Source organism: Tamandua tetradactyla, chromosome 2 (genome assembly GCF_023851605.1).
Source record: "Tamandua tetradactyla isolate mTamTet1 chromosome 2, mTamTet1.pri, whole genome shotgun sequence".
Classification (NCBI taxonomy): domain Eukaryota; kingdom Metazoa; phylum Chordata; class Mammalia; order Pilosa; family Myrmecophagidae; genus Tamandua; species Tamandua tetradactyla.
In genome coordinates, this window is record NC_135328.1 from 210,363,313 (window position 1) to 210,375,645 (window position 12,333).

The 12,333-nt window shown below is 50.9% G+C and overlaps 1 protein-coding gene across 1 annotated transcript in view; it reads left to right on the top strand.

Moving 5' to 3' along the window:
• The window catches only part of CASP9 (caspase 9), a 25,201-nt gene continuing 12,868 nt past the window's right edge, over window positions 1-12,333 (top strand). Inside the window, exons 1-6 of the mRNA XM_077151198.1 lie at window positions 1-175; window positions 2,587-2,983; window positions 8,917-8,951; window positions 9,762-9,938; window positions 10,365-10,454; window positions 11,655-11,802. Of these exons, the coding sequence (XP_077007313.1) occupies window positions 44-175; window positions 2,587-2,983; window positions 8,917-8,951; window positions 9,762-9,938; window positions 10,365-10,454; window positions 11,655-11,802 (979 nt within the window). The 5' untranslated portion in view covers window positions 1-43. The remainder of the gene's footprint in view (window positions 176-2,586; window positions 2,984-8,916; window positions 8,952-9,761; window positions 9,939-10,364; window positions 10,455-11,654; window positions 11,803-12,333) is intronic.

A 12,333-nucleotide genomic window follows, 5' to 3' on the forward strand; every position in this document is an offset into this window, starting at 1 on the left:
GGCGGTGGCGGCGGCGGCGCCGGGACCCGGCCGTCTGCCCGCCATGGACGAGGCGGATCGGCAGCTCCTGCGGCGGAGCCGGCGGCGGCTAGTCTGCGAGCTGCAGGTGGCCGAGCTCTGGGACGCGCTGCTGGCCCGCGGGCTCTTCACGCCCGACATGATCGAGGACATGCAGGTGCCCCCCGCCTCTCGGGCTGCCCGCAGACTTCCCGGTCCCGGGAGGGGACAGCGAGGCCGCGCGGAGCGGGCTGCCCAAGCCGCGACGGGATCTCCTGGCCGAGCTGGGCAGAGGACACACCCTCCCGCCTTCCTCTCTCCTTCCGTGCTATCCAGTACCCACCCTTCTCGGGGGACCATTGTGTGGGAACCCCACTTTCCCTTACTGGCTTTGAGTCCCCTGAATCTCCCAGGGGAACCAAACAGCCTCAGACACCTCTTTGGGTGTTTTGCGAAAGCCCCTGCACGCCCCACCCCCTTACGCTGTTTAGCTGCTGCAGCACTTGCGTTTCTTGCGAGGAAGGGGGCGGGTGTGTTTTGTTTTTTCTTCTCTAAGCCTGGAGGTTCAGGGCACCACTTGGGCCTCAGACTCCCCGGCAGCGGGTCCTTGGGCAGGGTGTTGACCTCTTTGAGCCTCAGTTGGGGAGGCTGTGAAGCGGGGACGTCAGTAGTGGTGTCCTGAGGGCTCAAGGAGATAACGGGGATACAATTTTCTCTAGGAGCGATTTCATATCTGTGCTCTCCCTTGGCCGTCCCCATAGGCCTGTGGGGTAAGGAGGGCGCAGAGATATTTCCCAGCCTGAGCCGCAGAGGGAGGGAGTGGCTTGCTGGAGGCGCCTGCCTCTCCCCTCCCAGCCACCTGATTCGGTGCCCCGTGGGTCGCTTTGCAGTTTCTGAATTATCCAGGAGCTTGGCTTGACCCAATGAAGACTTTAGTAGAAGATAGTCAAGTATCATATGGGTAATTACCAATTAATAATAATAATAGCAAAAGCAGTTTTATGACCACCTGCTGTGTGGCCTGCACCGAGGAGTGAAAATGGTTAGAGGACCTGGTCCTTGCCTTCTGGCATGTTCACAGAGGTGCCCAGCGAGGCCCTTTGGGTGGGCACTGTTCAGGGCAGCTCTGTCCCACCCCTGAACTCCAGCTGAGTGGGGCCCTACTAGAATGCTGATGTGGTGTTACCAAGTCTTTCTCCTTTATGAAGAGAAGCCGGAAATCTTGATTTAAATGCCAAGAAATTGTTTGGCAACAAATTCAGAATTTTTTTTGTCATTTCACCACCCCTGACCTGGCTGATAAACACACAGGCTCCGGAGCCAGATGGATCTGGGACCTCAACCTGGCTTTGCTGCCTAATATTAGCAAGTTGCCAAACCTTTCTGTGACACGGTTTCCTTCATCTCTAAAGTACGGATAATAGTCATTTAACCCATTAAGGTTGTTGAGGGACCAGTAGATGTTGAGGGAAATCTTGCAGAGAAGTAGTTTTCTAAGTGAGAACTATCTCCCTGGTGATATTGTAGGTCTGTGCTGTTCCATGTAGAAGCCGTCATCCTCGTGTGGCTATTTAAACATATAATTTGATGTAATTCAAATAAAATAAAGTTCAGTTCCTCAGTCGTGGTACCCTAGAGCTCAGCAGCCACATGACTGGCTGGCTCGTGGCTACTGCATCAGACAGCTCAGATAGAGAACACTTCCGTCATCGTGGAAGGTTCTCTCGGACAGGGCTGCGATAGGTTATTTGAGGGCAAGTTGCTGTTTTCTTCCTCTGGATCCCGAAGAACTTAGTCAGTAATAGGTTTCAAATGACAGGCAGCAGGTAACCAGCATCTTTCTCCTCTTCCCATGTTGTTCCCCAACTCAACAGCCAGCCTGACCACCCCAATACCTGTCAACCTATCTTAACCATTCCTCCTTCCTCACGAAGGCCTAACCCATGCCCAGTCCTATGAGTTTCCCTGCTTGTTTCACTGATCTGTCCTCTCACCTTTCTCCCTTCCAGTGACAGCAGCTTTGCCACCTCCTGTCTGGGCTGTGGCTCATTCCCTTCCATTGTCTACTTTGCCCTGGGATGATTTTTCTTCTTAAAACTCTTCAATGTCTCCTTGCAGCTCTCAGGAGGAATTCTTGGCATGATTACGCAAAAGCCTTGTTCTCCATCCCTGCCACCTTCCCTCCTTAGATTTCTCTGAATTTACTGTCCATTTTCAAATGGTGCCAGGGACCTCAGCTAAGACATCCCCTCTTGGAGGTGCTCCTGACCCCACCAAGGCTGAGTTGAGTACCTCTGTACCTTTCAAGCTTCATGTGCTTTCCCTCCTGGCACTTCTCTCATGGCCATGTAATTGTTGATTTGTCTCTTTGAGGGTCAAGACTAGGCATTGCTGTATTTTCAGCATTTTGCAGAGTGCTGGACACAAAGTAGCTGCCTCTAAAATACTGGTCAAATGAGTAGAGGAAGGCTGGCCAGTGGCACAGACACAGTGCGCTACCAGCCCACATTTTGGTTGTGCGCCTGACTGTTGAGTGGGGGAACCAGGAGAGTGTCTGGGTAATCAGTGTGTGTCTTTCTTTCCAAACAGCGGGCAGGCTCTGGGTCTCGGCGGGATCAGGCCAGGCAGCTGGTCATCGATCTGGAGACTCGAGGGAGTCAGGCCCTTCCTTTGTTCATCTCCTGCCTGGAGGATACAGGCCAGGACGCGCTGGCTTCCCTTCTGAGCACAAATAGGCAAGCAGAGCGGCAGTGTCCACAGGCTGTCAGACCCCTGCACCTCGTGCCTGTGGTACTGGGACCAGTGGGCCTCAAACCAGAGGAGCCAAGAGCCGTGGGATGGGATCCATCAAAGCCGACTGCGGGAAACCTCACCCCAGTGGTGCTGGGACCTGAGGAGCTGTCACCAGCCAAGCTCAGACCAGAGGTCCTTAGACCAGAGGTGCCCAGGCCGTCGGACGCTGGCTTCGGAGAATTTGGTGATGCCAGTGAGTATTGGGACAGTGAATGGGTGTGGTGAGCTGTCATTGGCGAGTGACCATTGCTACGGCTAGGTGGGCTGAGATTCCGAAGTTAATTTTGATGTTATCTTTCTGAGTACTCACAGAGAATGGGTGGAATATTCTAGTCAATCTTTGGGAGGTTAATTTTGGCAGCCCTTCCCCTGAGATGAATATGCGGATGCTTTGGTTGTCCTGGGTTTTGATCAGGATTTCTAAAACAGGTTAGTTGTTTCGGATTTTCCTTTGGGTCTGGGCTGGCAGGAGGGAGCTCCCTTTCTTTCCCCTGGCACCAGCTGTACGTGCTGTTACCTCCATCCCTTACATCAACCCTGCAAGGCAGGCACCATTAGACCCATTTTTGTGGATGCGGAAACAAAGGCAGAGGGAGAGTCAACAGTTTGACTAAGTTGAAAAGGCTGGTAAGTGGCAGAGCTGGGATGCGACCCTGGTCCGGGGGACACTAGAGCCCGTTCTTTTCTCTGTCTTCCATGCCGACTCTCTGCCTGGTCGTCTCAGCTGCTCATGGGGAAATCGATAAATGGATAAATGAATACATGTGAAATTGGGGCTCTAATTATTTGGCTTACAGGGACTGTTGAGATGAAATGAGAACCTCTAACTGAAAATGCTTTGCATATCCATGAGAGCCCCTCAGTGTGCCAAAGCACCTTCGTTACGTGGGCTGATGTTTACAAGGACAGTCAGGGACACACTTGGAGGTAGCTCAAAGGAGGTAAAAAATGGTGGGAAAGAGCTCATTGGCTAGTCCCCCAGGGTCTGCTTCACCAACAGACGTGGAAGCTGAAGTTTAGAACAGGAGACTAGCAAGTCTGAGGTTCTTGGTGCTTATTTTTCCTTTTGAGATTTTAGAGACGTTTTCTATGAATACACAACATATATGTGTGTGTGTTTAAGAAAAAGAACTATTCGATATGCACAGTTTTGCCACTTCTTTCATTTTAAAAAAAATTGTCGATGTATACATCCAGCAGAATGCATGAAACCTCAAGAGTACAGCTGGGTGATTTTTACATATGTGTACACACAAATATCCAACACCCAGATCATCAAGATAGAGAATGTTCTGGCATGCTAGAAGACTCTTGTGCCCCTTCCCTGTCTAGTCCCACTCCTCCTTCTCCCTAAGGTAATCACTACTCTGACCTCTGTTGCTGTAGATCCCTGCTTGTCCTTGAACTTCAATGTAAATGAAATCCTACAGCATCTACTCTTTAAGCATGGCCTCTTTCACCCATTGTTACATCTGTGAGATTCATTTGTAAGGTTGGGCTTATCGGTAGTCCATTCTTTTACATTGCTGGATAGTATTCCCTATTTAGAATAATGCACGGCTTAACAGTTCTGTTGATGGACATTTGGGCTGTTTTGAGGTGGGGCTTCCTTCTCATGGCAGCACATAGAGATCTAGCGCTTCCTATTTCATGGTTCCCCCATGGGCCATTGCACGGTGTGGATGTGGATAGTGGAAATACTGAGGGTTAATGTTTATGAATGCTTATCATTTACCAGCCATTGTTCAAAGTGCTTGCATGAATGGTCTAATTTATTTTTCCCAATTCCCTGGTGAGGTAGGTGCTGCAGTTTCCCCCATTTTACTGTTGAGCAAAGGGACTCACAGATGACAAAACACAGAAGGGTGTGCCCCAAATGATACACTAATGAGAAGTGGAAGCAGGGTAAGAGTCCAGGTGTTCCCCTCCACCTGCTCTGCTGTGGTGCCCAGGGGTGCCTTGCACTGTATTTTGTTATCCTTTTAATGGATCTTTTGTCATTTCTGCAGTCGCCTTGCTTGAGCATTGCTGTCTGGCTGGGGGATATGTTTCTAGAAATGGAATTGCTGGGTCAAAGGGTACACATTCCTTCTGCTAGGTACTGCCAACTCATACTTCAAAACTGTGCTGTTTTATAATCTCACCCACCAAGAGTGAAAGTGTCCATTTTCCCACACTTGTCAACAATGAGTATTCTAAGTTTCTCACCTTTTCCTACATGATGGGGGAAAAAAAGTATCTGTTTCCATGCTGAATAACTTATTTTGGATAGTCCATTAAAGCAGAGAAACAAACTTGATGAGGATGTGAAGTTGCATTTGTTAATGGGATAAGGAAAAAATAAGGCTGCCTTAGAGTTGCTCACGTGCTTTGCTCTCCTACTGTGAAAGGAGGCAGGCCGACATACAAAGTCCAGAGCTTGTTATCTCTGCCCCTGGGAAGAGTCATTTAGGGCAAGGAGTATGGAATGAGTTTGCTGTTCTTTTCTAAGGTGTTTTATTTCCTGTTTGATGTGCACATTTATTCCCTGTAGGCATTTATATACGAAGGGTAAATAATTGGTGTTTTGGTTTGCTGAAGCTTCCAGAATGCAATATACCAGAAATGCATTGGCTTTTTATAAAGGAGATTTATTAAGTTGCAAGTTATAATTCTAAGGCCGTGAAAATGTCCAAATTAAGGCACCAACAAGAGGATACCCTCTCTGTCAGCTGGGAAGGCATGTGCGGACCTCTGCTGGTCCTTTGCTCCTGAGTTCCGTTGCTCTTTGTTTCTGATTCCAGTGGCCCTCCAAGCATCTGGAGGCCTCACTTGGTTCTCTGGGGGCAAACTCTGGATTTCATCTCTTCGCTTTCCTTGCTTTCTCTGCTCTCTGTGTCAGTTCTTCAAGCATCTCTGAATTCTATGTCTAAGCTTTCTCCAAAATGCTTCCCTGTATGGGCTCTTTTAAGGACTCCAGTAAACTAATTAAGACCCTCCTTCAATGGGCCGGGTCATGCCTCCATGTAAATAATCTAATCAAAAGCCCACACCTCCACGGAAACAAACTTATCAAGAGGCCCCACTCTGCAACAGTTCTGCCCCCACAAGATTGGATTAAGATGAAAAGAACATGGCTTTCACAGTTTCAAAGCAGCACAATAGGCAATGATAAGAGCATCTTAACTGGGTGTGTACCACTTTACAGTATACACGATGTTTTCTCATCCCACCCTGCCTGGTGGGAGGTGGGGCGAGCCTTCTGTTATGCCCCATTTACAGGTAAGGAAGCAGGGACCTGAGAGCCACAGGGTCACAAAGCAGGTTCAAGGGCAGGGCTGGGACTTGGGCCTAGGTGCTCGGACTTTAGAGACTGACTGCGCATCTAGCTGTGATGCTGGGTGACACCCTTTTAGGCCATTGGGCCTTGGGCTTTTGACTGCTGCATAGAAATGTTTCCTGAGAGTTCTGTCATCCTATAAGTTAGGAAAAACTGGATTGAGCACGATTAAGACCACTGTCAGGATTTCTCTAAGCCTTTAATAAGCCAATTTGGAAAGGGTGGTCATCTAGATCAGTGGTTCTCAACTAGGGGCAGTTTTGTCCCCCAGGAGGTATTTGGCAATGTCTAGAGACATTTTTGGTTGTCATGACTGGGGGTAAATGGGCAGAGCTGGCATCTCCTGGGTAGAGGCTGGGGAAGCCAATAAACATCCTGTAATGCACAGGTTGACCCCACAACGAAAGAAGTATCCCACTCAAAATGCCAGTAGTGCCAAGGTTGAGAAACCCTGCCCTGGAGATGAATTTCAGTGAATAAAAATAATGGCTAAGCTACCTTTTTGTGAGTGCACATTCCAGGCACTGTTTTAGGTGCCTCCCACATTCATTAATTCATTGAGACCTCACCACCACCCAGTGAGGTGATATCCTTGGGGAGAACAGAGGCTTAGAGGCTCTGAGCAACTTGCCCCGTGGCATGCAGCTGGGATTTGAACCTAGGTACTCTGGCTCCACAGTCTTGCCTCCTAAAACACTAAAGCTCATATTCTTTTTTCTTTTCCCCATACATATGCCACTTATTCATTTTTTTCACTCAACAAATATTTACTGAGTACCTGCTGGGCTCTAGGCATCGTCCTGGGTTTGGGATGCAGCATTGAACAGAGGTGTTCTGTCCTTACCTTCCTGCGTGGAGGAGTAAATGTTACACCCGTGCCTGCACAGCTAGGTCTAAAGAATGTCATTAGTGCTATGACGGTAGTGCTTAGGGGGCACGCGACACGGGGCACCCACCAGAGAGGATGGTTTTGTCTTTAGATTTTCTCCAAAATGGAATTAACTTTCTCAGTTTCAGAAAGGATGCCTGTGTGAAACCACTTGTCCCAGCCAGGACCTCTGAGCACCGGGCTCCCCACAAGAAGAGGGCTGGCGGAGCTGTTGGTGGTTCTCCCTGCCCATGCCTTACCCAGATTGGAACTTTCTAGAAAGTAGAATTTGGCTTTCCCATTCCATTTGGCTTCTGGAGCTCCTCACTGTGGGGCTAGTAGCTGTGCTCGGATCTCATGACTATTCAGGTTACTTGGCTACACTTCCTTCTCAGTGATTTCTGAATTGCCCGGGGGCTAGGGAGAGGCTGGTCCTAGAGCATCTACCTTCCTTCCCTTGGTCAGCAAAGAGGGTTTTCTTTCCCCCTCTTCTTTGTGCTGGAGACCTGAGCATATGCCCAGCCACTTTCAGACTGTAAGACTGTTCCTTTTGCACAAACACTTTCCTGTACATATTTGTTATCCCCCTGGGGGCAGTCATTTTGGTAGAAACTGCTGTCGTGCATGAGATACTCGGATGTGCCATCCTACGGGTGGTTTCCAGCATGTCGTGCCCTCTTTCCTTGCCCTTGTCTCTGCTGTGCCCTCTGCCTGGAGCACCCTCCCTGCCTCTTTCTGTGAACCACCCTCCTGCTCCTTACCCTTCAAGACTCAGGTGCAGTGTCACCAATGGCTCTCGCTCTCGGTCGGTCCCCTGCCACCCTGGCCTCTCTTTGGGCCTCATTGCTGTGCTTGGCACCGCTTGACACCTTTTTGTTGATTTGCCCCTCCATGTCCCCAAGCAGCCGTGGACCCCCTGAGAGCAGCCATTTTGCTTTGTGACTCTTGCGTGCTGACTTGGGGAATGAATGAATTCCTCTGCAGTGGTTAATGGTTATAATTTTGGGGTGCGGTGGAGTATTGGAAATCAGTATAAGTTCTCAGAATTAAGTCTGTGGACTAATAGGAGCCTTCAGACGAGGTAAAGCTTTTCTAATTTTTAAAAAAGGATGGTGCCTGCTTTTCTGGTGTGGCTTTAAACTGGTGAGATAATAGTTCACAGCGGGCAGTCCAGGCCCACCCTCAGCAATGGAGGGCGCCACCATTGGGACATGAGTTCAGGCTCCAAGGCAACTTAGAGTTAGTGACCAGGCCCTCTTTGTTTAAAAAAGAAAAAAAAAATGTCTCACGACCTCACGGGGCCGGTGGCCAGTTGAGTTTTTGCCAGCTGAAATGAAAACACGTGACGTTGAAGGAAAAACAACTATTTTTACTCATTATTTCATTCTGCAAATATTTCAGAGGACCTTCTGTGTGCCAGTCCCAGGGGTTCCACAAACAGCTCTCCTGGAACTTACCCTTTCTGTTCTAGAATTTCATGTACTATAAATGGAATCTCACTCTATTTACTCTTCTGTATCTGGCTCTTTCATACTCGCTGTCGCATGTATCAGTTGTTTATTCATTTTAGGCAATGTATGTTTTCTGTTGTATGATAGTGTTGCAGTTTGTTTACCCATGAACTTGATGATCATTTGTTTCCAGTTTTGGACATCATAGATAAGACTTCAGTGAGCATTCTTGGCCATGTCTTTTTGTGTCCATATGCACTCGTTTCTCTTGGGAGTGGAGTTGCTAGTAGAGGATATGTATGTGTTTAACTTTATTAGAAATTTCTGAACAGTTCTCATGGGTGGCTGTGCCTCTTGACTCTTCCATGGCAGTGCCTGAATGTTCTGAGCTCCTGCTCATCTCCATTTTTGTGGGGACTTTCCTCACAGAGGCCCCCTCTCCCCGGCTCAACCCTGGCATTCATGCTCTCCTTTTTCCCTTTCTCCAGGTGCTCAGGAGAAGTTGAGGGGCAAGACAAATTTGGTGAGTCTTCATGTGACTCCAGGCCAGCTGCACTGGCTTTGGGTCCCTGTGCTGTCCCCTTCCCCGGTATCTAGTCTCCCAGCCCAGCTGTAAAGACAGGGCCTAGTCCAGCCTACTCTGGCTTCCTGACCTGGGGCACTGCACTTGGCTAGAGCCGACTGTCCAGCCTTGCTCTTTCCTTGGCCAGAATGGGCATCAGAATTGGCCGGGTCACTCTTCCTTTGTTCATAAATATTGGTCGGTGGTTCCTATTTTCCAGCCCTGGGCTCTGGGCTGGGATGCCTGGGGAACAGGCCGTATGGGCTTCAAGCCTTGTGGAGCTGTCAGCCTGGCAGGGGGAGAGAGAAACAAATGAACAGTGCTAAGTACTGTTAACAGAAAATGCAGGCAGCCATGTGAGAAAATTCCAAGGGGAGTTCGATTGGGCCTACTCTCTAGGCTGGGTCTGGGCACGCTTCTGTTGACAGAGCTGATCTCATGATCCTCAGGGGTCCCCCTGAGGTCCTTTTTGGGGTGAATATTTATGGATATTGGATTTCTGAGCTAGCAGCTCCCATCCCTAAATAATGAGACAGGAGCCAGATGTCTCTCCAAAGTGTAGCGATTTGCACGTCCCACTGACCGTGTTGACACTCATCTGTTTTGCTGTTTACACCTGCAACTTTAAGTGTAGACCCAGTGGGAGGGCAGACCCCACTTGTGTCCCTGCTTCTCCAGACTATTCACCATGTGGGTAAAGCAGGTGGTCGCCTTCTTTCCCGAGGCATGTCGCGCCATCCCCAGCTTATGTTGGTCCCTGTGCTCGGGCAGGCCTACGAGCTGCACGCGGACCCTTGCGGCCACTGCCTCATTATCAACAACGTGAACTTCTGCGGCGAGTCGGGGCTCGGTCCCCGCGCCGGCTCCAACATCGACTGCGAGAAGTTGCAGCGCCGCCTCCGCTTGCTGCGTTTTGCGGTGGAGGTGAGGGTCGACCTGACCGCGAAGGTACGTCCCTGGCCATGGAGAGAGAACAGGGCCCTGGGGGCGGGGTGAGGAGTGAGGACAGCGTCCTGCGAAGGACCCCAAGGGCAAGCTGAATCCTGAAGCTGAACCCATCCGTCTGCAGATGGCCAGGGGTTTTACCAGTCCAAGTTTCAGACTCAGGCAGACCTGGGTCTGAGGACTGGCACACACAGCTTCTTGCTGTGTGACCTCCCAGTGCCTCAGTTTCCTCATCTAGGAAGCATCTAGGGCTGTTGTGAGCATTAAGTGGACAGTGCCCAGAGGCAGAGCTTGCTGACCCTACTGTATGACAGCTGTTATTTGCAGCAGGCATTCCTGGGGAGCAGGGAGCAGGGCCCTCTTTCTGCCCAGAAGTCTCAGGGCCTGATCCATCAGCTCTTCTGGCTCGACTGCAACCTTCTCTTGTAGAAAATGTTCCTGGCCTTGGTGGAGCTGGCGCGGCGGGACCACGGCTCCCTGGACTGCTGTGTGGTGGTCATCCTCTCCCACGGCTGTCAGGTAGGAGGCTGCCCCCCTGCTTGGCCTCAGTTTCCCAGGCAGGCTCAGGGTCCGCGAGCCTTGAGGCTGTGTGGGAGCCCCATCCCCTCTGAAACAGCCTCGGGGCTTGTCGGGGAAGAGCTGCCGGGCCCTGCCCACCCCCTGCTTTGTTTGTTCAGGAGCCATCTGGTCCCCCGAGGAGTTGGGTGCTCCTTCCTGGGTGGGGTGGTGTTCCCGGGAGAAGCCATCTGGGAGGGGGAGGGGGCAGCAGACAGCTCTCCTGAAGCTCTACCCCCGGATTTTGTTCGGAGCCAGGAAGCAACACTGAGTTCTCAGCTCCTGCCCTCGGCCTGGCTAGTCCTTGCTCCGGTCCCTTTGCTGCTGGGTTGGGGTGGGGACACTGGGGCGCTGCGGCCAATTCCTCCCCCTTCCTGGGTCTTACTTTCCAGGCCTTTCAAGCTGAGGGATCGGACAGCTCAGCAGTTACAATAGTCTGCCTAGTGCTTTCAAAACTGGCAAATTTCACACCAAAATCAGAATTTCTGGATTCTCTTGAAAAACCCCAAAGGCCTGGCCTCACTAGGCCAGCATCCTCACAGAACGGAACTCTGGACTGCCACTGGTCCGTGGCCGCCCCTTTGGGCCTCTCTCTGCCAGTGTGGCCTCTGGGCCTCAGCGTGGCAGCCATCCCCTGGGAGCGTGTGGGAAAGGCAGAACCTCTGGCCCCACCCTGGACCTCTTCCTTCAGATCCTGCACTTTAACAGGCGCCTCGGGGATTCACGTGCCTGTCCAAGTCTGAAAGAACTATCTTAGAGCTGTGGTTCTCAAAAGATTAGCAGCTTCAGAGGCACCTGGGGAGCTTGGTAAAGCACAGATTGCGGGTCATTGCTACCAGGTGCTGATCCAGGAGGGCTGAGGTGGGGCCCAGAATGTGCCTTTCATAGAAGCTCTCAGGTGCTGCTGCTGCTGCCGGTCCAGGGACCCCACTTTGAGAACCATCATTTGAGGGAGCTGGCTGGCATTCCCCAGTTAGGTTATCTGTCCCCTGTAGCACATGCGTTTGAGACCCCTCAAGAGATGCTGACCAGGGCCCTTCCAGAACCAACCTGCTGTAAGTCGGACTTGTGTCCCCAGCTGGGACCTTCTGAATCCTTGGCCCCCTCAGAGGTCCAGTAAGGCCCAGCTTCTTGGTTTTGTAATAGAGATTCCTGCTCTTCTAGGCCAGCCACCTCCAGTTCCCAGGGGCTGTCTATGGCACAGACGGGTGTCCTCTGTCCGTCGAGAGAATTGTGAATATCTTCAATGGGTCCGGTTGCCCCAGTTTGGGCGGGAAGCCCAAGCTCTTTTTCATCCAGGCCTGTGGTGGAGGTAAGCAGCTCTCTAGGCTCCTTGGAGGCAAATCTGGTAGGGAAGGAGCTGGCTTCCTTCTCCTCCAGCCCCCCACGATGTCCACGGGGCCTCTTCAGGCACAGGGGCCCTAAATACCACTGTCTGTTTGCCTGCACCTTGGTCTGGCTGGAGCAGGCCTCACCCTGGCTGCTCTGTAGAGGCTGGTGGTCTCCCATGCATGGGGCAGTAGCAGCAAGGGCTCATGGCACTTTGGTACATTCAGCCTTAGAAGGTTGGCAAAAACAAACAAAGCAGAGGTGAGACAGAAAAAGTCTTCTTATTTTCCTTATCATCCCATTGCCCTGACCCTATCATCTCCACTGCCCTGGAGAAAAAGAGACCATCGCTGAGCTGCAAAGAGAAGCTGAAGAATTTAACTATGGACGTTTGGATTCCCCAGGGCCCAGGTCCTGGTGATTTGAAGAATTAAGGATTATTTGGATTGTTTGCAGTTTTGCCATATGCTCTGACTTTAAACATATCACATACTTTGTGTTACCTAATTTTATT